This window comes from Esox lucius, chromosome 14, assembly GCF_011004845.1.
Source record: "Esox lucius isolate fEsoLuc1 chromosome 14, fEsoLuc1.pri, whole genome shotgun sequence".
NCBI classification, from domain to species: Eukaryota; Metazoa; Chordata; class Actinopteri; order Esociformes; family Esocidae; genus Esox; species Esox lucius.
Window position 1 is genome coordinate 33,195,904 of NC_047582.1, and position 27,351 is coordinate 33,223,254.

At 43.8% G+C, this 27,351-nt stretch overlaps 1 protein-coding gene across 1 annotated transcript; it reads left to right on the forward strand.

Annotated features, from left to right (window-relative positions):
- The first annotated feature begins 4,045 nt into the window (after positions 1–4,045).
- tagapb (T cell activation RhoGTPase activating protein b) lies at positions 4,046–27,039 on the forward strand. Its single transcript, XM_029125306.2, has 14 exons — positions 4,046–4,209; positions 8,504–8,592; positions 13,046–13,216; positions 15,967–16,131; positions 19,681–19,722; positions 21,031–21,109; positions 21,881–21,934; positions 22,593–22,659; positions 22,962–23,122; positions 23,657–23,818; positions 24,095–24,192; positions 24,870–25,050; positions 25,242–25,338; positions 25,509–27,039. Exons 1-14 carry the CDS (start codon positions 4,114–4,116, stop codon positions 26,660–26,662), a joined length of 2,616 nt encoding a protein of 871 aa, XP_028981139.2. The 5' UTR covers positions 4,046–4,113; the 3' UTR covers positions 26,663–27,039.
- Positions 27,040–27,351: the final 312 nt, after the last annotated feature.

Sequence of the window (27,351 nt, forward strand, 5' to 3'; positions counted from 1 at the left end):
GTTTGTGTAGTGGCAAGATTACACAGGAACATTTAAAGGTTTGTGTAGTGGCAAGATTACACAGGAACATTTAAAGGTTTGTGTAGTGGCTAGATTACACAGGAACATTTAAAGGTTTGCGTAGTGGCTAGATTACACAGGAACATTTAAAGGTTTGCGTAGTGGCTAGATTACACAGGAACATTTAAAGGTTTGCGTAGTGGCTAGATTACACAGGAACATTTAAAGGTTTGCGTAGTGGCTAGATTACACAGGAACATTTAAAGGTTTGCGTAGTGGCTAGATTACACAGGAACATTTAAAGGTTTGCCGAGTGGCTAGATTACACAGGAACATTTAAAGGTTTGCGTAGTGGCTAGATTACACAGGAACATTTAAAGGTTTGCGTAGTGGCTAGATTACACAGGAACATTTAAAGGTTTGCCGAGTGGCTAGATTACACAGGAACATTTAAAGCGGAGTCGATTCCTTGCCTGCCATAAAGGGCGGGTCTATTTCCTGCCAGGATGGCCCTAGCCAGTGGTGTCCTTATAAAATACTTTTGATTGAAAGTTTTCTCCAGCTCAGTCCCTTAGCTTTTTACATGAACAGTTGACTTGTTTTTAAGGCACTGTTTCCCTACATGTGTATCATGATGATGTTCTCTACATGTGTATCATGATGATGTTCCCTTCATGTGTATCATGTTGATGTTCCCTACATGTGTATCATATTGATGTTCCCTACATGTGTATCATGTTGATGTTCCCTTCATGTGTATCATGTTGATGTTCCCTACATGTGTATCATGTTGATGTTCCCTTCATGTGTATCATGTTGATGTTCTCTAACATGTGTATCATGATGTTCCCTACATGTGTATCATGATGATGTTCTTTACATGTGTATCATATTGATGTTCCCTACATGTGTATCATGTTGATGTTCCCTTCATGTGTATCATGATGATGTTCCCTACATGTGTATCATGATGATGTTCTCTACATGTGTATCATGTTGATGTTCCCTACATGTGTATCATGATGATGTTCTCTACATGTGTATCATGATGATGTTCCCTACATGTGTATCATGTTGATATTCCCTACATGTGTATCATGTTGATGTTCTCTACATGTGTATCATGTTGATGTTCCCTTCATGTGTATCATGATGATGTTCCCTACATGTGTATCATGTTGATGTTCCCTTCATGTGTATCATGTTGATGTTCCCTACATGTGTATCATGATGTTCCCTACATGTGTATCATGATGATGTTCTCTACATGTGTATCATGTTGATGTTCCCTACATGTGTATCATGATGATGTTCTCTACATGTGTATCATGTTGATGTTTCCTACATGTGTATCATGTTGATGTTCCCTACATGTGTATCATGTTGATGTTCTCTACATGTGTATCATGATGATGTTCCCTACATGTGTATCATGATGATGTTCCCTACATGTGTATCATGTTGATATTCCCTACATGTGTATCATGTTGATGTTCTCTACATGTGTATCATGTTGATGTTCCCTTCATGTGTATCATGATGATGTTCCCTACATGTGTATCATGTTGATGTTCCCTACATGTGTATCATATTGATGTTCCCTACATGTGTATCATGTTGATGTTCCCTTCATGTGTATCATGTTGATGTTCCCTACATGTGTATCATGTTGATGTTCCCTTCATGTGTATCATGTTGATGTTCTCTAACATGTGTATCATGATGTTCCCTACATGTGTATCATGATGATGTTCTTTACATGTGTATCATATTGATGTTCCCTACATGTGTATCATGTTGATGTTCCCTTCATGTGTATCATGTTGATGTTTCCTACATGTGTATCATGTTGATGTTCCCTACATGTGTATCATGATGATGTTCCCTACATGTGTATCATGTTGATATTCCCTACATGTGTATCATGTTGATGTTCTCTACATGTGTATCATGTTGATGTTCCCTTCATGTGTATCATGATGATGTTCCCTACATGTGTATCATGTTGATGTTCCCTTCATGTGTATCATGTTGATGTTCCCTACATGTGTATCATGATGTTCCCTACATGTGTATCATGATGATGTTCTCTACATGTGTATCATGTTGATGTTCCCTACATGTGTATCATGTTGATGTTCCCTACATGTGTATCATGTTGATGTTCCCTTCATGTGTATCATGATGATGTTCCCTACATGTGTATCATGATAATGTTCTCTACATGTGTATCATGTTGATGTTCCCTACATGTGTATCATGATGATGTTCTCTACATGTGTATCATGTTGATGTTCCCTACATGTGTATCATGTTGATGTTCTCTACATGTGTATTATGATGTTCCCTACATGTGTATCATGATGATGTTCCCTACATGTGTATCATGTTGATGTTCTCTAACATGTGTATCATGATGATGTTCCCTACATGTGTATCATGTTGATGTTCTCTACATGTGTATCATGTTGATGTTCTCTACATGTGTATCATGATGATGTTCTCTACATGTGTATCATGTTGATGTTCCCTACATGTGTATCATGTTGATGTTCTCTACATGTGTATCATGTCGATGTTCCATTCATGTGTGTTGTGTTGCTGTAACCAAATGGTTTCATTTAGTCGACCATAACAGTCCACACAACAACCACTTTCCACATTCTAACTGAGGGACATCAGAATGATCAGACTTCACAATTGAAACCAATCAATTCCAGAGTGTATGCTGTATACAATTCCCTTCAGTCTTTATGCTGGATGTTTTCCTTCCTTCTGGGCCTCACTCAGAGAGAAATGCACCAGAGAATAATGCCATGTGGGTTAAAGGTGAGGAACCCTTTGTTGGGTTTGAAGAACCTGGATATTTCCAGTTTTCAGGGCCACACTATTGTCACGGTCATGGAGGCAGGACACCAGTGCAGAGGTGAGGGAAAACATATTTTTAATGTCCCTTTCTTGTAAACTGAACAAAAACCGATAAACGGCACAGCAAATCAAGTGCAAACAGAGAGACAAAAAATTTACCACAAACAAAAGCAAAACCTGAGCAACCAATATAGGGACCCCAATCAGAGACAACAATGTGCAGCTGCCTCTGATTGGGGAGAACAGAAAACAAGTGCACAGAGATGCCTCGAGGCATCCCCACGGACCTAAAAAGTATCTTAGGCCCAGCTTCCTTTGACACTGAAAACCAAATTTGGGAACCTCATTGTTTCAGATCTGTGGTTTTCAGATGTGATGGTGCACATTTAGGTAAAACAATGTTTTCTGTAAAATCACTCTCTGAACTGGGAGATCTGATTGGTGTGTGCACACTATATACAAAATTACTTTTACTTTGAAGTGACTAAATAACAATAACAAAAACCATGGTCGGTTGATTGCCTGTTAGCAGTACATATATGCCAGCTATTAAAGAGGTCTGACTACCACTTCCATATTTGATTTTTCAAAGCAACTTGAGCTAACTGTTCCAAAGAAGTCAAATAGTCGGTGCATGAACTGCGAGGTCATCAGTCACAAAAACTGCAAAATGATTCAATGTGTGAAGGAGAACAGTATTTAAAATCACAACAGCATAGGCCTAACATGGACAAATTGCATCAGCAATGAGAAACAGTGGTTCCAAATGATGTGTGCGTTAACATATTTGTCCAAGTATGTCCCTGACTGTGTGTATGTGTCTGTGTGTGCGTGTGTGTGTGTGTGTGTGTGTGAGTGTGTGTGTAGGTGCGTGTATAAATGTGTGTGTCTATATATGTGTGTATATGTGTGTGATCCCCTTCTTTTCTGAGGTATTGTTATGCCTGGTCGTCACGTCGCTGCCACCCTCGTTAGCATAGAAACGGGATGAGGACTTTGATGGGGCGATGTAATTACAACAGGGAGCCTGTGTCAGCAGAGTGGGGTGGATAGATGGAAGGATGATGGAGGGATGATGGGGGGGGTAGATCGTAACCCCATTTCCTCTTTTGTACTGTAGGCCTCAATTGTTCTAAGCCCTCATTAGTGACCGACTGAAGAAGCCAGTCAGGAGTCCAACTTCCAGTCCTCTGCACTTCGCTCCACACAGAGCAGCTGGGAACGCGGACCGGGACACGGACAGACATGGAAGCTTCAAGAACAAGGACATTGGAAGATCTTGGGATAGCAGCGATGAGGAGGGGAAGCTATGATGAAGCTGAGGCTTTAGGACTGCGTCCTGTAAGTACCAACCAACAGTAGTAATTGTCTTTGAACTGTGTTCTGTAAGTACTAACCAACAGTAGTAATCGTCTTTGAACTGTGTTCTGTAAGTACTAACCAACAGTAGTAATTGTCTTTGAACTGTGTTCTGTAAGTACTAACCAACAGTAGTAATTGTCTTTGAACTGTGTTCTGTAAGGTCTAACCAACAGTAGTAATTGTCTTTGAACTGTGTTCTGTAAGGACTAACCAACAGTAGTAATTGTCTTTGAACTGTGTTCTGTAAGTACTAACCAACAGTAATAATTGTCTTTGAACTGTGTTCTGTAAGTTCTAACCATCTGTAGTAATAGTCTTTGAACCGTGTCCTGTGAGTACTATCCAACTGTAGTAATAGTCTTTGAACTGTGTTCTGTGAGTACTATCCAACTGTAGTAATAGTCTTTGAACTGTGTTCTGTGAGTACTATCCAACTGTAATGATCTTACTGTAATGACTGTATGTTTAGATTTCAAAAGCAGGATTGTCTTAACAGTCAATTAGAAAAGCATAAAGACGTTACAGACACTGGAGGTTTTTTGATACATTTCGTCATTATTAGTATTTTTATTTTTGATCATGTTTTTGTAACTGTGTACTCCAAATGTATTTGGACTGTGTATATTTCAGCACTTTTTTTTTTAACAACACATTGACTGAGTATTAAAGTGCAGACTGTGAATATATACGTTCCAAACCAATTTTAGGGAACCTTTTAGAAGTAACAGCTTTTTTTGTACATTGCCCCGCCCCATTTTAGGGAACGAAAACACAAAACACAACGCCCCTCCACCCATCTTATTTAACCGCCCTCCACCCATCTTATCAGAGCTAAAATGGTATTTAATCTCCTTTTGTGACACTTATCTTGCCATCACTCTGGTACATGTTTGTCCTATCTGTCCACAGTACCTTTTTTTCCAGACTTCTGCAGGCTCTTTTAGGTACTTTCTAGGGCATCCTGTTTGTACCACTGTAAGTCTAGAGTTGTGGGTGATACATTCACACCTACACCCTGTAGAGTGTTCCTGATCTGTGGGACAGTTGTTTTCTTCTTCATTATGGTGAGCATTCTTGGGTCCTCCACTGTAGAGGTCTTGGTCTACCAGGTTATTTGCCATTGCTAAGCTAACCAGGGCTTTCTTTTTTGTTGGTCTTCTTGTTCTTCTTCATCTTAATGTACCAGTTGATTTTGGCACACCCACTGTTTCTGCTGATCAATTTATTCAGATTATTTTGACTCATGGTGCCCAGCTGGACTTGCTTTGACGCATTTCTGGACTTCATTTGTAAGACACAAGCCACAGAAACCAACTGCAAATGCAATGTTGAGAATCTAGACTGAACACTGACAGATATCTTCCGGATGTACTAAGGCTGCAAACAAAGCCATGCACCCAATTAGAAACAGCTGTGAAGCCAATCGTCCAAATACTTTTGGCACCCAAAAACGGGTGATGGTCTGCCGATTAACTCCATTGTCACTGTATCATTTCAAATCCAAAGCGCTGGAACTCAGAGGCCGAAACAACAAAGAATGTGTCAGAGTCCACGTACCTATGAGTTCCCTTCGGGTCCAGTCGAGACCACAAGGCCCTGTGACAAACGAAGCATGTGGCGACCGAGGACACATTGGTCCGAATGCGTCTCTTGGCCCTCTGACGAAGGTGGGTCATGCTAGGTCCCTAATATGTGGGCCAACGTGGGCCTTTCCTGTGGGCCCGTGTGCCAGCTGGCCCGCCGGGCGGATGAGGCCTGGCTGGGAAAGAGGGCACCTCTCAGGGCCTGGGTGCTGGGGGCTGAGGGAAAGAGGGTAGGTTCACTTCCGGCCTGTAACTTCTCATGGACACTGCCCATTGAGCATTGTTTTTGTCCTTTCTGCCCGTTTAACCCAGTTTCTGTGTCATACATTGGTGGAGAGCGTGTCAAAAGATAGATGGCTGATAGAATATCACAATGACACCCTTTCAGCAAGATTTTATTTCTTGTGTGATTTTGTTTGACTTTGATCAAGATAAAACCACCCTTCTCATTCTGTTGTGAATTACAAAATGGAGGAGAAAAGCTGACTTTGGTGTATCCCTGAAGGTCAGATTGGCACAATGCTGATGACAAGGCAGCTGAACACATGTAGTGTATCTGTGCCAAATGCCCAGACACACAAACGGCCTCATTAGGTGGTCCCCACCAAAAACCTACTCCCCCATCGATCAACAATCAGTCTATCAATCAAATGTATTTATAAAGCCCTTTTTACAACAGCAGTTGTCACAAAGTGCTTTACAGAGACACCCGGCCTTAAACCCCAAGGAGCAAACAACAGTAGTGTTGGATTTCAGTGGCTAGGAAAAACTCCCTAAGAATGTTGTACTTTAGGAAGAAACCTAGAGAGGACCCAGGCTCAGAGGGGTGACCAGTCCACTTCTGGCTGTGCCGGGTGAGATTTTAAGAGTTGAATTGGAATAATAAATACATTTCTCTGGGCTAAATCCAGAGTATATTTGATTTTAGACTAGGTCAGAAGTATGACCAGGTGGACAAGGACAGGGACAGCAACGGGCCCCCCAAACCAGGTGCTCCGCAGGTGTGGACCAGGACCTCATCTCCTCCTAAAATTTAAAACTGGGGGAGACTGAGAAAAGTTCCTCATATGGACAATCCGTTCCCCGTTCCCCGTAACCCTCCAGCCCTGCCCTTGGACTTGTTTTGCGACGTGCAACGTCACTGTGATGACTGCACAGGAAACGAACAAAATGCATGTTAATCTACGCTATGACATGTTTTCAGCTTGACACATAGTTGACATTTGAAATGAGTTGTCAACTCCAAGATGTTTCACACAAAACAAGCTAATTCCATGACCCCACTCACAGGTCTACTGACTAATGCCTCTTTTCCAAGAGTAATCCTAGACCTTTCTGATTAGAAAAATCCTCCAGGAGTCATTCCATTCTGGGGACACTGCCTTTTCAACAAGGAATGGGAAAACTAATGTGGTTATTTGTCAAGGGCGGCCAGGACAGAGAAATGGGAGGAAAAAGATTACAGGCCAGCCTGACATTTTCTTGACCTCTGTATATTCAGACACAGATTTCTCCCCTTTGTGACTACTTCAAAGTCAATCTGACCGTTTTGTCACAATGCTGAAAGATGCACAAGGAATTCAAGTTGCTAGATTGCCTCTACACATTGGCCATATGAACACTGGTCCTTTCTGAAAGGGTTCTGATTACGGTTTAATCCCGGGCTGTTACATTTCTCCATGGCAGATAAAGCTGTCATTGTTCTTTCCAGAGACAGTCACGGTGGTAGACACTGGGAAAACCGTCTCCCAAATGGAATCCTACTGCCTACCCATGGGCCCTCATGAAAAAGCACAGTAGGGCATGAGGAAGGCTGCCATTTGGGAGTATGAGAGAGCCTTAATTGATTTTCGACAACCAATTTAAAATGTCAAATTTCCGGGATCTTTGAATCTGAGCGCTTTGCCACGTTATTAGGCGCACGTATCTAGACATGGGCAGGACCCCAGAAAAGCTTGAGTTCCCCATGGTATGTTGGATAAAAACCCCTGAGGGATTTTGGTCCACGCCAACTTGGCAGCGTCACACGCTCCCTGCAGATTCATGCCGGGACCTTGCCGGTCCACCTCATCCAGAAGGTGGTCTATTGGATGGAGATCCTGGGGACTGTGCAGGCCGCTAGAGTAAACTGGAGTCGCAGTTGTGTTTGTGGGACCAGCTTGAGCTTATGTGTGTTTTGTGGCCGGGCTCATTGTCCTGCTGCAACGAGTCCACTGGGCCCATGAAGGGGAACACGCGGTCAGCAACAATGCTCAGGTACACTGTGGCATACAAATGAGGCTCAATTGGTATTGTGTGCCAAGGAACCCCTGGCCACACTGTCTTGTTTGTACCATCAGCCTGAACCCCGTGACACAAGCAGGACGGATTAAGATTTGTCGGAGCAAGCAACGTTTTTCTTGATCTTCGGATTTGGTGATCATGTTCCTGCTCTAAGCTGACAGGATTGGGACCCGATGGGGTCTTCTCTTGATGCAGTCCATCTGCTATTGTCTATTGGCTTTGTTTGTAAACATTTGTTTGCGTGTAAACATTTTGCCCATGTGTGAGCTTATGTGTGAAAAAGCATGTGTAATGTGCTCTTGTGCCGGACACTTGTGCCGGACACACCCAAACAGCTCCTGTTGATCATTCTTAACAAGAGAGTCTACGATATTACTAAGATGTCAATGTGAAATGTTTCCCCTCAGCATCTACTGAGTTTGGCTCAGAGGAGGCGTTCTGCCCCGTCCCTGGCTTTTGAGAAGGCTCTTGGGAGCATGCCATGGTCTTCCATCAGGTGAGTCTCCCCTCTGTTCAGCATTCATTTTGACCGGGAGTCGTCTAGATTACAGGTGAGCCCTGAATAACACTTCAGTACACACATCAATATATACGTATGGTATGAGTCAAAGATTTGGACACACATACCTGTTCACTTGAACAGGTAGGTGTGTCCAAACTTTTGGCTGGTACCATAAAGATATACACAGGAAAATTGCATAACATTCATAGAAAACATTCTTCATTTTGAAAAGGTACACACACCTAATATGAGGCGCCCTGAGCAACCAAAAAAAAATAATGTATGCGCTGTAGTACCAGCACCTGCCTTGGGGGGCAGCAGAGATCCTATACATTCACATCCAAGTGATTGGAGGTTTTAATTATTATTATTAAATAGACATTGGAAAGTATTGCCTTCTGTTTTACATCCGCCATGTTGGTCTTTGTGGTGTGTATATTCTGTACATTTCATTTCATTCTGATTTGCTAGAAAGGGAGTTGTTTCATTGTTTATTATATACTCAGTGTATATATACACCGATCAGCTATAACATTATGACCACTGTCAGGTGAAATGAATAACACTGGTAATCTCATTATCATGGCACCTGTTGAAGGAACCGAACAACAGATGAGCTACTGTAGCTCAAATTGTTAAAAAGGTTAATGCTGGTACTGATAGAAAGGTGTCAGAACACACAGTGTATCGCAGTTTGTTGCGTATGGAGCTGCGTAGCCCCAGACCAGTCAGGGTGCCCGTGCCGACCCCAGTCCACTGCTGAAAGAGACTACAATGGGCCCATAAGCATCAGAACTGGACCACAGAGAAATAGAGGAAAGTGGCCAGGTCTGATGAATCATGTTTCCTTTACCATCAAGTGGATAGCCGGGTCAGTCCAATCCAGCATCTGTGGGATGTTCTGGACAAACAGGTCTGATCCATGGAGGCCCCACCTCGCAACATACAGGACTTAAAGCATCTGCTACTAACGTCTTGGTGCCAGATACCACAGCACACCTTCAGAGGTCTAGTGGAGTCCATGCCTTGACGGGTCAGGGATGTTTTGGCAGCAAAAGGAGGACCTACACAATATTAGGGAGGTGGTCATTATGTTATGGCTGATCGATGTACATATATATGTGTGTGTGTATATGGGTCTGTGTATGGGTGTGTGTGCATGTATATGGGTGTGTATGCATGTATATGGGTGTGTGTGTGTGTGTATATGGGTGTGTGTATGCATGTATATGGGTGTGTGTGTGTGTATATGGGTGTGTATGCATGTATATGGGTGTGTGTGTGTATATGAGTGTATATGGGTGTGTATGCATGTATATGGGTGTGTGTGTGTGGGGTTGGGGTTAGGGTTAGGGTTAGGGGTTAGGGGTTAGATCTTCTTGGCTGGCTCCGCTTATGCGGTCTAGCGAAACATAAAACCTTGGCATGATGTTAATGCATGACAACATGATCTAATATCGAGACACTATACCGACACCAGGCAAATGTAGAGCTCCGTGGTGTAGTGGTAAAAGACACAGAATCCAGTGAGGGCAACAACATTCATCACTTCTTTTTCGCGGGCCGGCTGAAATAGGCTTGCCTGGTACTTTTTCCGGTTTTTATTTAACAAAAGATTCACTTCATAACCGCAAAAGGTGCAGAGATCTAATTGTTTATGTTACCAGATTGGCAAAAGAACACGAGCCCCAGCCACACCAGACCAGTTAGGGGCTGATGACACTCTCTGGTTCATAACATTTAACACTTGTTTACAAGCACAGCCACAAATGCAACACTCGTGCATACCACACGCTGAATGTTAACAATGACTCACCATGACACCAAAACCTAAAAGGGGTGTGGGGGGGGGGCTGCAATGCCCACTCTCTAAGAGAACTGTGGCCTACAACGTCATAGCTGTGGATTTTCCAAATTCGCAGGCAACCGCAGTCAGAACCCACTTAAAACCTTCTCGCCGCCGCCAACGCTCAGGTGCTCCGTCTGGTCAACATCGTCGTTCAGAGTTACGGCGTGATTCAGTGTACATCTCTATTGCCCAAACAGCACAGGGCTTGAGACTGAACATGCACGTTAGGTCTTTCAGCACACAGCCGCCTTGCGTAAACTATCACACTGAATTTCACGCTCACACGTGCGCACTTAGAAATGTAATCCACCCAAACCCTGCTCAATGGTACACACATTCATAAAATAGTGCACTTGCATGATATCATAATGGGTTGTCATGCATGTATTCCAATACATTGGCAGGCAGCAGGATATTTTTCTTTTAAAAGACCTCTATTGAGACTCAAAACCCAAAATGGAATGCTTTCTCTAGACAGGCCCGCTGGCCAGATCCATGGATACAGTCCCCTCTGTAAGGATTTCAGTGACGAGGAAATGCCCTCTAAATGTATACATTTTTATTCAGACCCTATGAGGTAATTTGTGTAAATTTTCACTGGTTTGTCACTCGTTTAAAGCTTCCTGTTAGCCAAAACCTCATCACCAAACTGTAGCAGTTTCCTGAGATATTTAATGACACCAATGACCCTGACCTTATCCCCCACTCACAGACCTGACCCCCACTCACTGACCTGACCTGACCCCCACTCACTGACCTGACCTGATTCCCACTCACTGACCTGACCCCCACTCACTGACCTGGTGACTCTAATCAGAGGCCAGATTCTTCCTCTCTGTACCCCTGATGTCTAATGTAATTCGATGAATCCTGTGTATATTATCTCCTTCCCAATGACATCCTTGTTTGTCCCTTTTTGGGTTTAATTTTCCATCCGAAATCGAATAGCGTCTTTCACACGCCTCGCTAACAACTGGTGTAGGATAACAATGAAATGCTTGCTTAGGGGCATTTAAATTGCAGTTAGAAATAATACAAAAAACATAAAAAGAGAAATGAATATATATGAATAACGGTAACCTTACCAATCATTAGCAAGATGCCAGCCTGCCCATTCATGCCAGGCCTTTTATTTGGATCCCGTTGGCGAGGTTCACACACTGGACACGACAGACACCAGAACGCGCCACGAATCCCCTTCAGCCGGGGCGACCCAAACCCGTCTGTGGCACGATCCGTAATCGTGTCTCACGCCCACGGGTTGAACTCACAACACGTTAACCACCACCATTAGCTCAGACGAGGGGGGCGGTTGGTAAAGGTTTCACCACAGTGGGCGGGACAAATGTCTTTGACGTAGAACGTATTCAGGTCTGTTCACACTGTTAAGGGGGTGGTCGTACACTATCTTTAAGCCTACACTCCAGTGAGATGTGTGCTGTATAGTGAGGTCGTGTAGGCACTTTCTTTAAAGGTTGCGGCATGTCAGTTGGAGTGGGTAACTTGGGAGAGTACCGCTGTAATTTCAATACTGGTGTCTGTCCAAAATAAATCAGATGAGCAGGAGCACATAAATAAATAATGAAGTTCCACGTAAAATAGAATAGGAATTCTCGTAACTATCATATTGTTCATTTGAAGTTTCTAGTAACAAATTAATGTATGTTTGTTCCTGTGAAACTAGCGGCACATTGCTCTTTAAAGGCTTTCAGCATGGGGCAGTCCCTCAGTGATATCGATTTGAATATCTGTCCAAAACACCAGCTGAAAGGGGGACATAGTCAAATAATAGATATGTTACACATACTGCTTGAATTCTCATAATCAAAAAGAGTCATTATAATCTTTTAAGGTAAATGCTTAAACAATGATATGTTGTCAGAGACTTGAGAATTAAATAGTGGACTTAAAACATGTGTGTTTATACAGTGACACATGAATGAATTATGCATACAAATAAGCACAAAGATAATTTCTTGTTTTTTATCATTTCAGATGAGAAGCCTAATGATTCCCGATAATTACTAATCATTTAAAAAGTAAAAAGTAACATGATCTTTGATATTCAGAACTGTGGTTGACATGAGTGATTTCAAAGGTCAGACGGGAACTTAAAAGATGGAGATAAGCAGAAAGTTAGAAGGCAAATGAAAACAGACAGACTAATTGAGAAAAAAGAGAAAATGCAACTGAGTAAGAAAAATACAGAGAAAGTTATTATGAATTATAAACATCAAACCTTAACGAATTGAATCTGTCGTTCAACAATCTCAAACAACATGTCACACTACACAGCAGCTGGCTACGAAGGCCAAATACATACAATTCTCTTAATTCGTCTCCTGCATCTGTTTCTAACATACACTCATTTGTAGCTACTCCAAATAACAATCTGGTTGGTGAAGTTATAGCGTTGATCCCGTGTGCCAATGAAAATGAAAGCTGTCACACCCATACAAACAATGTCCAACACTAACACTGATCCTCTGGCCTGTTCAGGACTGGTCTCTGTTTGGATGAATGGATACAGGTGTTCTGGACGTGTCCTGGTTCTACCGCGGTTTCTGACCCTCCACACTCTCCTCCTTCTCTACCCAGGGAGGAGGGTACGTGCCCAGTGTCGGCGGAGCAGTGCCCCTTTGTCCTGGGTCTCAGCGGTGAGGATGCCGAGCTGGTCCTGGATGCCTGTGTTCAGGTCACGGAGGCCTGGAAGACGAGAGAGAGACGTCTCTTTCTCTTCTGCGATGTCATCGTCGTTGCCAAGCTCAAGTAAGACGCGGAACACATGGTGATCAACAGTGAAGAGACAAAGAAATGTTTAGTCTGATATCAAACATCCGCGACTTTGCATCGATATGAATGTGTGTGAGTTGGAAATCTCCCTTCTCTCTGCGATGCCCTGGGGAATTGAGACCACACCATTGGTCTACATTGGCGCCACCGGCCATGAGGGGGGGGCAGTGGGAATCCACCATGTTTAAATATAAGTATATGCACCGGACTACCAAGAGCTACCAAAACACAAAACTAGAAATAACAGAGTGCTACTTTCCAGCTAGCCCCTTTCCCCAAACACTGTTCTCTTGACCATAACTAATAAAACTATTTTGACATACATTTAAAAAATTGTGTGTCCCTTAGGGGAAGTCAAACTGTTTGAGGTCATGCAACTAAGGAAGTCAGGGGAATTCTTTTGCCTAACAGCTTCTCTATTATAGTAAACTGTCATCGTTGGTCATCTAAAATACTAAACAGAAAGCAGGGTGATTCCCAGTGATAGGCCAAACAGAAAATGGATGTGTACTTTCCTTTTTCATCTCCTATCTCGTTTTATCTATATATATATATATAAATATCTAAGAACACTTTTGAAAGTTCAACCTCTTTTGTTTTTATACCACTACAATTAAAATGTGTTTATAGGTGCAAGCTTTTTTAATGTTCTTATAAGATAGAAAGAAGCATCTTTCTGTGTTAAACAGTGAATTATGAAAGTGGATTAATCTTTTCTAAATTTAGATTCCGCTAACGTAAAACGTGATGCTCAACAACCCAGAAAAAAGATTCTGAATCTGCTCTACTTCACAGATGAAAGTGGAAGCATGCATTCTGCCGGCCTCAGGTGGGAGTCCAACCAATCACTGTGGTACAAAGAGTGTAGGCTGGTTTTTCCCCTTCGCTCTACTGTACTTTTGCTCCTCACTTTTCCAGCCGAGGTGCTACAAAGCCCTTAATGCTTATGTGACTAATGCAGTTCTCTTGTTATGACATCTGACGTGAAACACTTTAAACTAGTGAAACACTTTAAACTAGTGAAACACTTGTTGCTATGGACATCCACTGGCCAGTACAACTTCCTTACCTCCCTCCCTACAGCAGGAAAGAGAGTCAATCTGGGAAGGCAGATGAGAGGGATTCAGGGGTAAAGGTCGTGTGTCATCAACCGTGGGGACATGCAGAGATGTCCGAGACCCAGGAATGCCGAACAGTGACCACAGCAATAGTGACCAGTTCCTTGAAGATACAATGACAGAACAAGCCTGACCTAACCTAGTGGGTCTGTGAATAAAAGCTGACAGTGGCAGTCATAGCCAATCACTACATAGGTACTGAATGCCTTCCTCCTCACGAGCAACCGGACAGACAGACAGACAAGCAGACAGGCAGGCAGACAGATAGGCAGACAGACAGGCAGACAGGCAAGCAGACAGACAGGCAGACAGGAATGCAAATAGACTGACATATTGAAATCAGCTCACTTCCTGAGCCTAAGTGATAATCAAAAAGACACTGATTCAGAAATAGAATACAACAGTGAGTGATAAAATGTTTAACCACAGCAACAAATGCTGTAGAGAAGTAGATCCTGGAATAAAGCCGGTCGAAGAGACAACAATCAACCAGATATGACAGCGCCTTTGTAAATGACTATATAAACAGAGGCCTATTGGCCCTCAGATCCCAGACTGACTAGCAGGCTCTTTGGCTTACAGGTCAGAGGGCATTGACCGTATGCCCGTAATGTCCCCATGCACATGCATCATTACTTTATTAATGATTCAGGTTTTATTTTATAAATGTATTAATGTTATTAATGATCTTATTAATTGCTGACACATCATAGAGCTTGTGTTTCAAGAGCTCCAGACCGAGCCTGGCTGATAAGTGAAGCCTGATTCCTCTAGTAGGGTGCTATGAGATTCACATGGACAATGCCTGTTCCCCTCATTAACCACATAACTTTCCAGCCAGATCATCAGAGCTGTTGTTGATCCCGTACTGCTGTGTGGGCAGCAAACCAATAAGCCACGAGGTGAGCCCGTGTCAGAGCACAAAGCAGAACAGAGTACACCAATGTTCATACTCCCAGGTGGAAGAACGAGACATGACATGAGGAGAACATGGACTGGGATGTGGGCTGATGACACTGGTACTCAGTCAAAGCGTATACTACCATCACTGGTACTCAATCGAAGCGTATACTACCATCACTGTTACTCAATCGAAGCGTATACTACCATCACTGGTACTCAATCGAAGCGTATACTACCATCACTGGTACTCAATCAAAGTGTATACTACCATCACTGGTATTCAATCGAAGCGTATACTACCATCACTGGTACTCAATCGAAGCGTATACTACCATCACTGGTACTCAGTTGAAGCGTATACTACCATCACTGGTACTCAGTTGAAGCGTATACTACCATCACTGGTACTCAGTTGAAGCGTATACTACCATCACTGGTACTCAGTTGAAGCGTATACTACCATCACTGGTACTCAGTTGAAGCGTATACTACCATCACTGGTACTCAGTTGAAGCGTATACTACCATCACTGGTACTCAGTTGAAGCGTATACTACCATCACTGGTACTCAGTTGAAGCGTATACTACCATCACTGGTCACCTAATCATCCCTTTCTTTCCCTGACCATCTCTCTTAATCTCTCTTGTGTCTCTCTCTTTCCGTCTCTCTTTTGCTCTCTCCACTTCTCTCCCTCTTTCATTTAGGTCCAGTACTAGCTACCGTCTGAAGCACAGAGTGCGTCTCGAGGATCTCTGGCTTTATGGCTTTGAGGACGAGCCTGAGGAGGAGGAGGGCGGAGGAGGTGAGATCGACCTCAAGACCTCCCTGGTCTTGGCCTGGCCCCTTGGCTTCTGCCTGGTCTCCTTCTGGTGAGCAACAGCCTTCCTCTGCGTACATGGGTGCACACACACACGTTTATACACAGTGGATATACACTCACCTAAAGGATTATTAGGAACACCTGTTCAATATCTCATTAATGCAATTATCTAATCAACCAATCACATGGCAGTTGCTTCAATGCATTTAGGGGTGTGGTCCTGGTCAAGACAATCTCCTGAACTCCAAACTGAATGTCAGAATGGGAAAGAAAGGTGATTTAAGCAATTTTGAGCGTGGCATGGTTGTTGGTGCCAGACGGGCCAGTCTGAGTATTTCACAATCTGCTCAGTTAATGGGATTTTCACGCACAACCATTTCTAGGGTTTACAAAGAATGGTGTGAAAAGGGAAAAACCTCCAGTATGCGGCAGTCCTGTGGGCGAAAATGCCTTGTTGATGCTAGAGGTCAGAGGAGAATGGGCCGGCTGATTCAAGCTAATAGAAGAGCAACTTTGACTGAAATAACCACTCGTTACAAACGAGGTATGCAGCAAAGCATTTGTGAAGCCACAACATGCACAACCTTGAGGCGGATGGGCTACAACAGCAGAAGACCCCACTGGGTACCACTCATCTCCACTACAAATAGGAAAAAGAGGCTACAATTTGCACGAGCTCACCAAAATTAGACAGTTGAAGACTGGAAGAATGTTGCCTGGTCTTATGAGTCTCGATTTCTGTTGAGACATTCAGATGGTAGAGTCAGAATTTGGCGTAAACAGAATGAGAACATGGATCCATCATGCCTTGTTACCACTGTGCAGGCTGGTGGTGGTGGTGTAATGGTGTGGGGGATGTTTTCTTGGCACACTTTAGGCCCCTTAGTGCCAATTGGGCATCGTTTAAATGCCACGGCCTACCTGAGCATTGTTTCTGACCATGTCCATCCCTTTATGACCACCATGTACCCATCCTCTGATGGCAACTTCCAGCAGGATAATGCACCATGTCACAAAGCTCTAATAATTTCAAATTGGTTTGTTGAACATGACAATGAGTTCACTGTACTGAAACGGCCCCCACAGTCACCAGATCTCAACCCAAAAGAGCATCTTTGGGATGTGGTGGAACGGGAGCTTTGTGCCCTGGATGTGCATCCCACAAATCTCAATCAACTGCAAGATGCTATCCTATCAATATGGGCCAACATTTCTAAAGAATGCTTTCAGCACCTTGTTGAATCAATGCCACATAGAATTAAGGCAGATCTGAAAGGGGGTCAAACACAGTATTAGTATGGTGTTCCTAATAATCCTTTAGGTGAGTGTACAAAGTCTACACGCCCCTGTGAAATTGCCAGGTGTTTGTGATGTAAAAGAATGAAACAAAGATAAATCATGTCAGAACTTTTTCCACTCTTAATGTGACCTATAAACAAATTGAAATCTTCAAGGGGGAATACAAATAAAATAAAAACCTTACAATAACCTGGTTGCATAAGTGTGCACACCCTCTTATAACTGGGGATGTGGCTGTGTTCAAAATAAACCAATCACATTCAAACTCATGTTAAATAGAAGTCATTACACACCTGCCATCATTTAAAGTGACTCTGATTAATCACAAATAAAGTTCAGCTTTTCTAGTAGGATTTTCCTGACATTTTCTTAGTTGCATCTCAGAGCAAAAGCCATTATCCACAGAGAGCTTCCAAAGCATCAGAGGGATCTCATTGTTGAAAGATGTCAGTCAGAAGAAGGATACAAAATAATTTCCAAAGCATTAGATATACCATGGAACACAGTGAAGACCGTCATCATCAAGTGGAGAAAATATGGCACAACAGAGACATTACCAAAAACTGGACGTCCCTCCAAAATTGATGAAAAGACGAGAACTGCAGGAATTTCTGGCAAGTACTGGCTGTGTGCTACATGTGACAACAATCTCCCATATTCTTCATATGAATGGGCTATGGGGTAGGGTGGCAAGATGAAAGCCTTTTCTTACAAAGGAAAACATCCAAGCCTGGCTGAAGTTTGCAAAAACTGGATTTATTTTTTTATTTTTTCTCATAAATGTCAGTTTGTTTTTCAATTGAATGGTTCATGTTATAGGTCACATTAAAGGTGGAAAAAGGTCTGACATGATTTATCTTTGTCTCATTCTTTTACATCACTAGAACCTGGCATTATAATAGGGGTGTGTAGACTTTTTATATCCAGTGTACACACACGCACACACATTTATATACACACACAAATATATATGTATACACACAAACAGATGGAAACATGCCTTTTTTGAACAAGAAACATCTCTTACTCATCATTCTCAGCGTAGGCATAACAATTTGTCCTCTTTGTTTCTCTCTCAGTACTGACATTACAGAACAATGACTTATTCTCTGAACATTTAAATTTAAAGGTTAAGCCAGCCACCACTGAGAAGTAAGTTCAGTTTACTGGCATTTCTCGGGATAAAGGAGTTAATCTAACATGACCATCCATAATTCACCCAATGAACAGTTCCTTCAACTGAGTTTTCCTGAACACTTCTTGAGTTTATTCCAGTATATTTTCTGTTAAGTCTTTAATTAAATGAAATAGGGAAGTTAGACAAATGTGAACAGTCCCAAGGTTATGGCTGGTGAAAAAGGAAGTTCGAGAACTGACCGCCAGACCTCAGATCACATGACAGGGGCTTCACAGCAAAATACTAAAATATGGAAATTAAAAAATATATGGAAATTGTCAAACTGACATAACATTGGATTTATTTATTTGTATTGGATTAAACTATGATTTCATAACAAACAGGATGATGTTTTAATAACAAACAGTGTCTGTTTGATCAGGATGCTACATTTTCCTTGTTGTTATAAAAAAGGGTCAATTAGTCATTGTTGTTGGTTTGAGTCATAGACTCCCATAGTTTCTTGTCAAACCAACAAGTAAGTTTGGGTGTGTAACCGTTCTTGAGTCCAGTCATTATTAGAATCCCGGTGTGGGTCAGTCTGATAAACCGTTGTCTGTCTGGAACCGGGAATAAGCAGCTCTATCTGAAACTGTTTTTTTTCCCAAAAGCATCTTTTACAGTAAACCAGAATTAGACTGTAAAATGAACGCACGAGCAAGGGTGAAAGAAACAAACAGACCCATGTAGAGAGGATAAAAGGTGCTCTTCCAAAGACCTCACCCCAACACATAACATGTGATGGTATTACTGCATCGTCTACTCTTCACGGAGCATGTACTACATGGACAACTAGGCCCATCGTGGACAGCGTCACCACCCTTCAGTCCGTACAGCTTAGTGAGGGTTAGCCAAAGTTGCACTCTCCCTCGTGACTCTTTCCACACAGCGTCAACGGCCGCGGGCCTAACCCAAGGGGAAGTGGAAGGTGCCTTTGGTTGCCGTGACGCCGCTTCCTGTTACCCATGACTGAGTTCAGAGTTTCCAGCAGCGTTGTTCAAAGTTAAGAGGTTGAGCACACGCCGTGTCTCTTCAGTTCATCGTAGATTGCCCCGTGTGCCCGGTTCACTCCCCGTTCACTGTGGATTAGTAACTCAAGCCATGTTGTTATTTTGCCTGCAGCTCGCCTGAGGTCAAAGAACGCTGGTTGGATACTCTTTACAGGTGAGCACTATTAATTAAGAGTGTGTACTTTAAATGCTGCTTGATTTGGCTTCTAACGATATACTTGCGTTGTTCTGCTATGTATTGTTCTGTTTTTCAAGGAGACTGTGCTGTCAATGTCATCAAATCAATAATAAGATATATAAATAAATAAATGTACACAAGTGACTGTGGCGTCTGCTAGACAAGACGTGTTACTGTATAAATTAGCATTGGAGCTGAATGGTGGTATATTACGCCAGTTGCAGTGGAGACGGTATTTGAGTGAATATCACAATATCCACTAATAATAATAAAATAATTAGAATGAAATCCAAATTTTTTTTATGTGAGCTAATTATTTCTGTAGGTGGCTCTGGTTGAAAGAGTCTTTAAAATAAATAATGAATAAGTAATAAAAATGTAATTATAACAAGAAACTATAAACGAGTTGATTTGAGCCATGAAGGGGGATTGACTGAATGCCATTGTGTATGAACCTGTGCTACGAGACTGTACTATGAGACTGTACTATGAGACTGTACTATGAGACTGTACTATGAGACTGTACTATGAGACTGTACTATGAGACTGTACTACGATAATGTACTACGAGGCTGTACTACGAGGCTGTACTACGAGGCTGTACTACGAGAATGTACTACGACACTACTACGACGCTGTACTACGACGCTGTACTACGACGCTGTACTTTGAGACTGTACTATGAGGCTGTAATACAGGGCTGAACTATGAGAATGTACTACGAGAATGTAGTACAAGAATATACTATGAGGCTGTGCTACGAGGCTGTACTATGAGAATGTACGAGGCTGTACTATGAGAATGTGCTATGAGAATGTACTACGAGACTGTACTACAATAATGTACTACGAGGCTGTACTATGAGACTGTACTACGAGACTGTACTACGAGACTGTACTATGAGACTGTACTACGAGGCTGTAATACGGGGCTGTACTATGTGAATGTACTACGAGGATGTAGTACAAGAATATACTATGAGGCTGTGCTACGAGGCTGTACTATGAGACTGTACTACGAGAATGTACTATGATAATATGCTATGAGACTGTACTATGAGAATGTGCTACGAGACTGCCAACACACACCCACACTCGCCCCACCCCCACCCCACCACACACACCCGGTTGACACAGCCATACCCAGGGTGGTTGTGTTAAACCATCCGCACTCTTGGAGACTACTTTTACTCCAGGACTCTGCCCAGAGATGAGTCCCTCTGTGTCACGACTCTCCCCAGCGTACATTTGATGTTTTTCAACGTGCCGCCTCTTCCCGTTGCAGGAAAACAAAGGCAGCTCAACAGAGAACCGGCTCTACACCCCCGAGCGTCCTGATGAAGGTGCTGAGTGGCAGTATCACAGTAAGTTCCCCAATCGGGCCCTGTCTCAAACCGCACCCGTTCTTGAAACACACAACAGCAACAGGGCCCTTGGCATAAGAGGGCGTATGGAGTCACCCAGGACACGGGCCTAGCCTTATGCAGAGCGACCTACAGTAGTGCTGGCATACAGTTCCAACCTGGCACCCCGTGGGAATCTAACCCAGGTCCTCTGGCGCACCATGCCTCTACCCACTGAGCTAGACGGGACCACGGCTGCAGCCATGAGAACACATGACAAACAGAGAAGTGCTGTGACCTTTACCAGCGTACCACACACTGTGTATGGGTGTTAGAGACCTTTTCCCCTGTAGACAGTTCTGGTTTCACCTGTGTCCGCAAGGTGATTCCCATACACGCTGAGTAGCAACATAAAGCCAGGTCGTTGAAATCAAGACGCCATTGTGATGCCTGTTTCAGAAGCATAATTTCGCTCTCTTTCTGCCACCTTTGATCACTCTGAATAGTCGGAGAGCCTTTAGAAATGGCAGCTATTGGTGAGGACGGAGAGTTGGATGTTCTTAATAAAGGAACTTGGTTGAACTGTGGTTACTGAGGTGTTGCAGGCTTTTGTCTGACACCGTAAATATTCTACTTACATAATTTCAGTGATCATGCATTAACCTTTAATATCAGGTTTAGAAGTACTTTTCAAATGTAATTGCTTCTGGGAGGAGTTGACTTTATCTTAGATGAAGCACCTTTCTGTGTTACAGATTATAATCTCTCTCTCTCTCTCTCTCTGTGTTTCAGGTTAAAACTCTGTCAGGAGGTGGCATGGAGCCTTCTATCGAGTTTACCCTTGATGTGAGTACCATTCAGGCATTTATCTTTTGTACAGCATGCCTCAACTGTTGTGGAGAAACCGCAGTGGATGATGTAAAGTAATAAGACAGCTTGTTGAAAGAGGGTTGTGTCGTTCACTTAAGATGAAGGCTCTAATGTTGGCCTCGAGAGGATAACAGTTTGAACGCTGTGGGTGTTTTATCGATTGATCACTTGTTTGTTGTTGAGGAGATGAAGGTGGGAAGTTCAAGCACTTAGCTTCCTCAGGTGGAAAGCATGTGAAGGCTGGAGTGTAGGCTCCTCCCCTTCTTCTCCTCCCACGCCTCCGCTGTATTTCTTTATTTCTAATCGCAAAAACATAAGAGCTTACAGTCAGTGATGATTGCAATTGCAGGCAGTGTACAACTATATATATAAAATGATTTGTATATATACATGTGTATATATACAAACAAATATAATACATAAAAAATACATTCATGAAAATGCTTCAATTGCAACATACTTTTGTGTTTTTGTGTAGTTTATGGGAATCCGTTGAAACAGATTGTGTAGATCTGGCTTTTTTTGTTGTTGAAAATGTACACTAGTGTATGCAAAATAAAAAAAGACAGTAAAAACCCCAGTCAAACTTTCTTCAAGCTTGCTCATTAAAACATCTCCTGTTTTGCGTTTCCAGGGCAACGCAAAGATCCCCGCCCTTCCCAGGCAGTGCGTTACAGAAGAGCGGGTGGCGCAGTCAATTGGTGAGTTTGAACATCCTCCCTGAATCACAAGGCGTTGTCCATGTGTGTGTGCCAACTCTAAGCAGACCAAAAAATACATTAGGCGCGAAATTATTCTAACCACAGGAAGAGAGAAAGCGGAATACACAAGTGTCAACCAGAACATTCGCTAGCCATCAAATGGCGGTCTGTCGTTTTCTGACTCTCTCTTGGTCCCATTAATGGTATCAGGCGGTAAATGCAGTTGCATAACACGTGCCTTTTCAATTGTCAACACTGCACACTGTACAGGTTGTCTAACCACTTGGCTTTTTTTGTAACAGAAAACGCTGTCAACAGTAAATGGAACGTCTTGAGGAAGTGGAGGAAGAGCCACTCCCCCCATACCAGCTTGTCCTCCTGTGCTGATACAGACAGCCAGCTGTTCGGACAGCCCCTCTCCAAGATCTGCCCAGTGGATGGGACCCTACCCAAGCCCATCAAAGTACGTCAACAACCATCTTGGTTCTATGCTGGTTCTGTAACATCTTGGTTCTACACTGGTTCTGTTATATATTCCCGCTGTGAAATGTTGGTTCTGTGACATATTTGTTCCATAGTTTCTTAATTAGTTTGCTATTAATATCTTTGTGATGCACTGTCACTCCACATCAGATAGTAATAATTTGGACAAGGTTTGAGCTTTGGGCATGGAGTGAGTGTCCCCAAAAGGGGTGGCGGATCAAATCTATAGATCCTTTTAACTCCCAGCAAGGTGCAGCTCAAGTCAATAGCCGTCACCAGGGCTCATTACGTCAGTTCCATTCAAAGTAAAGGACGAGGGGTCAAGCGTAGTCCACTTAAATATACATTGATTAGGGCACTCGCTTAATCAGGTCATTCAGCTGTCACCACTGAGTGCTGTTAGCTGCCAGAGTGTGTGATAATGGCTGCCGAAAGCCTGCCTGCTCACAGGATGACCACAGATGTGATCAGTGTAATAACGCACCCTCTGCCCCCCCCCCCCCCCCGCCAACAGGAGATTCTTGTGCTGCTGCGGAAGAAGGGGCCCTCCACCGAGGGGGTGTTCAGGAAGACTGGCAACAGTAAGAACCTGAAGGTCATCCGGGAGCAGCTCAGCAGCGGGACGGACGTGGACATGGACGCGCTGCCTGTCGTCCTCCTGGTGGGACTGCTCAAGGTAGAGAGAACCCTGTCTGATGTGTCGGGGGGGGGGGGTAGTACGTGCAGTATGTGTTGCCGAACCAGGAGGAGGAACAGAGCCAAGATGCTTCTTGTGTTCTGGCTGTTGCATTGTAAGCAATCAGTATGGTTGATGTACGATGAGAGCTGATTAGGGACACCCTGTCCTTCAACCATTGGTGTTCCTGTTAGCATGTTAGCATCTCTCGCCACTTAGTCTCAGCCTTGAACTGTATTGGTTTCTCACCACAGACACATTCCCTCCTAATTGCAGAGTTTTCTGAAGGAGCTCCCAGGCAGCCTACTGGTGTCAGACCTGTATGAGACCTGGATGGAAGCCCTGGAGACTAAAGACGTCCACCAGCTCAAAAGGTAAACTACAGGCCGCTAAACAAGCTGGATCCTAGGTTAAATGTTACCTAAGCTAGCCCAACCCAGTATCCAACACTAATGCTACGCTAAATGTGGCTATAGTGTTACTGTTCCATCTGTTCAGTCACGCCCACGGTGGACCAATACATCTGTAGACAGGACTTGTGGTTTTAATCTGTTTCGAAACTGTAAATAGAAACACAGTGCTAAGACTACATTAAGAGTGATGTAGGCGTTTGGGTAAAACACCCTCCAGATGTATTTCATCCCTGCTGTAGATAGAGGGGGATTTTGATGGACTTTTAGGGGGTCAGACAAAGAGGAAGTAACGCTGTGGTCTTCATTATCAAGGCATACCTTTTTTTGGATACTTTGTGAAGATGGTTGACTTAGGTTGTTCACCACTGAAGTGGTCAGTTTTGGGCCCACTTAAGGTGTCTGCTCTCAATTTCATAACAGACGGGTCTTTTCGACTTCATTCATTGATAACCACCGAAAAATATAAAAACAGAGAGCCAGAGATCTCTCTTCCTCCGACACAAGCCTTTTCTCTTCCTGCTTTCTGCTTTCAAAAAGAGGAAACTCAAAAATGAGCTGCAAAATAAACAGCATTTCCTTCCTGTCCTTTCTCTCCTTCCTTCCTCATCCTCACTCCTCTTGTCCATTTTGTCTCTTAGGGTGGTCGAGAAACTACCCGGACCCAACACCCTTCTGCTGCGGAACATTCTGTGTGTGCTCCACCACATCATTGAGAGCCAAGACACAAACAAGATGGACACCAAGAACTTAGCTGTGTGCATCGCACCCACTCTGCTGCAGAAGGACAGCGAGGTCTTAGATGTGCATACTGTAGAAAAGGTGAGATTCCGGTTCTGACTGGATCATTTGAAGCTGCCACTGTGGTTTTTATGCATTTAAAACCACACAGTGTTAACAGGAGTTTCAGTGAAAGGAAATGCAGAATTCTCACACCTTATTTTTACTCACTGAATCCCTTTTTCTAAGTTATGCTATATTCTAAGAAGGCAAAATTTGTCATTGTCCTCCAGGTGACTGAACTGACAGAGTTCCTGATAGAGCATTGCTGCGCGATCTTTGGAGAGGACATCCTGAGCCTTTTGGGAGTTCCTGATGAGGACAACTTAGGTAAATGAACTAATCAGCTTTGGGAACCACTCTGCATTGTTTAACCCAGAGTGAGAACATCTTGTGAACACAGACTAATGGGAAAACATTTCGGGACACTGGAAATCCAAACCAAAACAATGGAAATAGGTATCACAGCGCTAACCTGTGTTACGCTTGTTTCTCCTCAGATACTGTGTCGTCGCAGCAACATGACTCTGCCTATGACAGCACCGACCCAGACGCCGAGGGGGACAGCATGGGGTCTACTCAGGGAGAGGCGGAGGAAGAGGGAGAGAAGGGCGGCTCCTTCCCATCGCTCCTCTCCGTCCCAGCGCACCTCCCCGGCACCTTCCACACCAACAAGCACTTCTCCCGCCGCCAATCAGAGCCAATCATTTTCAACTCTGCCGAGAAACTCAGCCTGATTGGCCAGGCCCGTAGCCATGATGACTTTTCAGGTGAGGGTCGGGACTTTGAGGAGCAGTCTCTGAAGAAGCAGATTTCTGACGACTCCTTCCTGCTCTCTGGGCGCAGGGGTGCCGGCAACAGACCCACTGTCACACTCTCCCTCCCCAAACTTGGTGACCCGTCATGCCTGTCCTCCTGCTCCCTGGACAGCGCCGCCTCCAACGCCTCCGAGGGCTCTGTGTTCACCAGCTCGCCCCTGGGCTCCCCGTCCTGTCTGCGCAGGGCCCAGTCCACACGCCACGCCCCCCTGTCCGTCAGGTCCCGGGCGGAGCCCCCGGTGGCGGGCACGGCTGAGGCGGTCAAGCGATGCGCCCAGTCCATGAGGGTGGTGAGGACCAAGAGCCTGGGAGCCGCCAATCCGCTCCGGGGCTCGAAGAAGTGCGACGTGCAGAAGGACAAGTCTTTCCCCTGCGGAACCCTCCAGGAGGACTTCCAGAGTGAGGCGGCGGCACCGGCGTGGCCTCTTAGGCAGAGGCGCCCCCTGTCTGCCGTGGACGTCTTCAAACAGGTGGACTGCTGGCAGCCCTCACGGCCCCCGTCCTACGAGCAGGCGCTCCAGAATGCGGCTCAGCCCGCCCCGCCCCACTACGGCTCCATGACGGTCAGCGCTGCGACTGCCACGCTCAGCCGCAAGTCCCGTCCGGCGTCGATGAACGCCAACTTCCAATACCCCTGTACCGTCGGCCAGTACAAAGACTGCCTCCCCCTGGCGACGGACATTGGCAATGTAATCTCGGGCCAACAACATTCCGTCCAGTTCCGCCAGCGGACGATGTCTGAAAGTCGGCCGAAGGCACACCACGAGAACGTGTCACGGAGGTGCAGCCAGTCTGTGTTCGAGGAGTATTCTTATGCCAAGGAGTCATATGTTTAATGGCCCATTTTTCAGACTTTGACAGAATTTTTTCACTTTGAATGTACAGAAATTATAATGTGCAACTGTTAGGTTGGACTTGCTGAGTAGTACTGTTTAGAGTACATAGAAACATTAAAGTTCACTTGAAAAGCTATTTTTAGAGATGGACTCCCCTCTAGTCTATCAACTTCAAAGCTATGTAAATAATCACCCTGAATCAGCAGTTTGAGGGAAATGCTATTTTTCTTGTCACCTACGGTATGTTTATACATATATTAATATGTACTGTAAATGTTGTACATTTTTGTAGAAATATTTTCTTTTTCTTCTGTGTGTTGTTTTGTATCTTGACTACAACTTCTTTATTTCCACTACAATAAAGCACCTTCATGTTACATTGTGTCTTTATTCTCCACTGTCTGAAAAAGTATAGGTATCATATTTGTTGAAAATGTCAAAACCAAAGTTTGACATTTTCACTATAGAATTAAAAACTGATCTACACAGAGCACAAAAACATCTGGAATTGAGGCAACATTACATTGAGGTCCCTTTTGAATTCCTCTTGCTTCAATATATGCATCAATGAAGAACTAACGTGTCAAGTCTAGCTAACTTCACTTTTCTAGGCCAAGCCAGTTATGCAGCATCAATCTAGTACAATCTAACAGACTTCATTAAGAGAACAGCATGTTCTGGCTGGTGAC

Bases quoted from the DNA above. Each gene is read 5' to 3' on its own strand.
- tagapb (XM_029125306.2), top strand. From the start codon at position 4,114: ATGGAAGCTTCAAGAACAAGGACATTGGAAGATCTTGGGATAGCAGCG. The intron at 23,123-23,656 runs GTACGTCAACAA...CCCCGCCAACAG, and splicing joins CCCTACCCAAGCCCATCAAA to GAGATTCTTGTGCTGCTGCG. The intron at 25,051-25,241 runs GTGAGATTCCGG...ATTGTCCTCCAG, and splicing joins ATGTGCATACTGTAGAAAAG to GTGACTGAACTGACAGAGTT.